The sequence below is a fragment of the Lottia gigantea genome, assembly GCF_000327385.1.
Source record: "Lottia gigantea unplaced genomic scaffold LOTGIsca_206, whole genome shotgun sequence".
Classification (NCBI taxonomy): Eukaryota; Metazoa; Mollusca; class Gastropoda; family Lottiidae; genus Lottia; species Lottia gigantea.
The window spans coordinates 195,217-196,475 of NW_008708434.1; the positions used below are offsets into that span (position 1 = coordinate 195,217).

Consider the following 1,259-nt stretch of genomic DNA (forward strand, 5'->3'; position numbering starts at 1 on the left):
CAAATCAACAACCAATCACAAATAGGGGCCTTGTTTAAAATCAAATCATCTGATTGTGTAAGCCACATTTTTCAGTAAACATAGTTTAACTATTCAGTATAAATAGCATGACCAATACCATTGTTATAAAAATTATATGGTTCACTTATTTAAATTGCTTCAGAGGTGAATTTCGACCAATCAAAATGACCTCGTACAATTGAGGCGTGTTGAAAAAAGACCCAGTCCTATCTTTTTTAAAAGATTTTATACATGGGTAAATAACTTACCAGCCAAAATTGTAGAAAAATACTGAAAAAAACATAAAATAATCTTATTAATAATATCAAGGAAAAACTAGATCCACAGGCTTCGCGAGGTTCTGATGCAGTGCGTAACAGTTTTGATTTTACGCTTAAAACGGTGCCGCAAAGTATCGTAACAGTAACATAATTTCCTATTATAATTAACTGGATATAGATCGCCCAAACGCAAAGCATATTCGACAGATCGCTCAACTCACATTGTATTCAAGAACAGTTGAAGGGAGCAAACTACCTTTATCGTTTAGACCACAAAAAAACTTACAAGAGGAAAACCGACTTTTTCAAGATAAAATTCATCAATTTCAAATGGCGATAAAATCGGAAGTAAACACCAGACAATAAACGTTAATATACCATTGGAAAGATCTCGTCGAGAGCTATCAAAATTGTTCTGGTCACATGATCACCAAAGGTCAAGGTCACGATATACGACCTTTTAAAGTATTCATATTTTTCAACCGGAAATAAATAAAAAGCAAAATCAAAATTCAAAAATCGGTTCTCAAATATTATTTAGCAATCGATAGTAGATACCATAGATATCAAATTTACACAAATTGGATTACACCCTGAGGCCCCATTTCGATTTATTGAAAATTACGCACAGTTACTATAGAAGAAAGTACAAAATTTTCAAATATTAAAAAGCGCAATTTTGATTGAAATATCTAGTGTTATATATCATTACAAAGGGCAGATGAACACTAGTAAAATTCAATAAGAATTTTTGGTGTATGTAAATTAGGTCACGTGTCAGAGCTCTTTGAAGATAAAAATCGTAATTTTCAATCCGCTATAAAACCGGAAGTAAACATTGCACAGCACAAAAGAGTATATCACTGGATAGATACCATCAAGAGCAACAAATTTTGTTCAGGCCACAAGGTAACCAAAGGTCAAGGTCACGAAATAGGAGCCTTTGAAATTTTGGACAGTACCGAAAAATTTTAACCG

General features: G+C 32.7%; 1 protein-coding gene across 1 annotated transcript in view; it reads right to left on the reverse strand.

Moving 5' to 3' along the window:
* Positions 1 to 265: 265 nt before the first annotated feature.
* LOTGIDRAFT_174629 (hypothetical protein) overlaps positions 266 to 1,259 on the reverse strand; it is a gene marked incomplete at both ends in the record, with an annotated part of 3,839 nt that continues 2,845 nt past the window's right edge. Inside the window, one exon of the mRNA XM_009053970.1 lies at positions 266 to 291. Coding sequence (XP_009052218.1) covers positions 266 to 291 — 26 coding nt within the window. The remainder of the gene's footprint in view (positions 292 to 1,259) is intronic.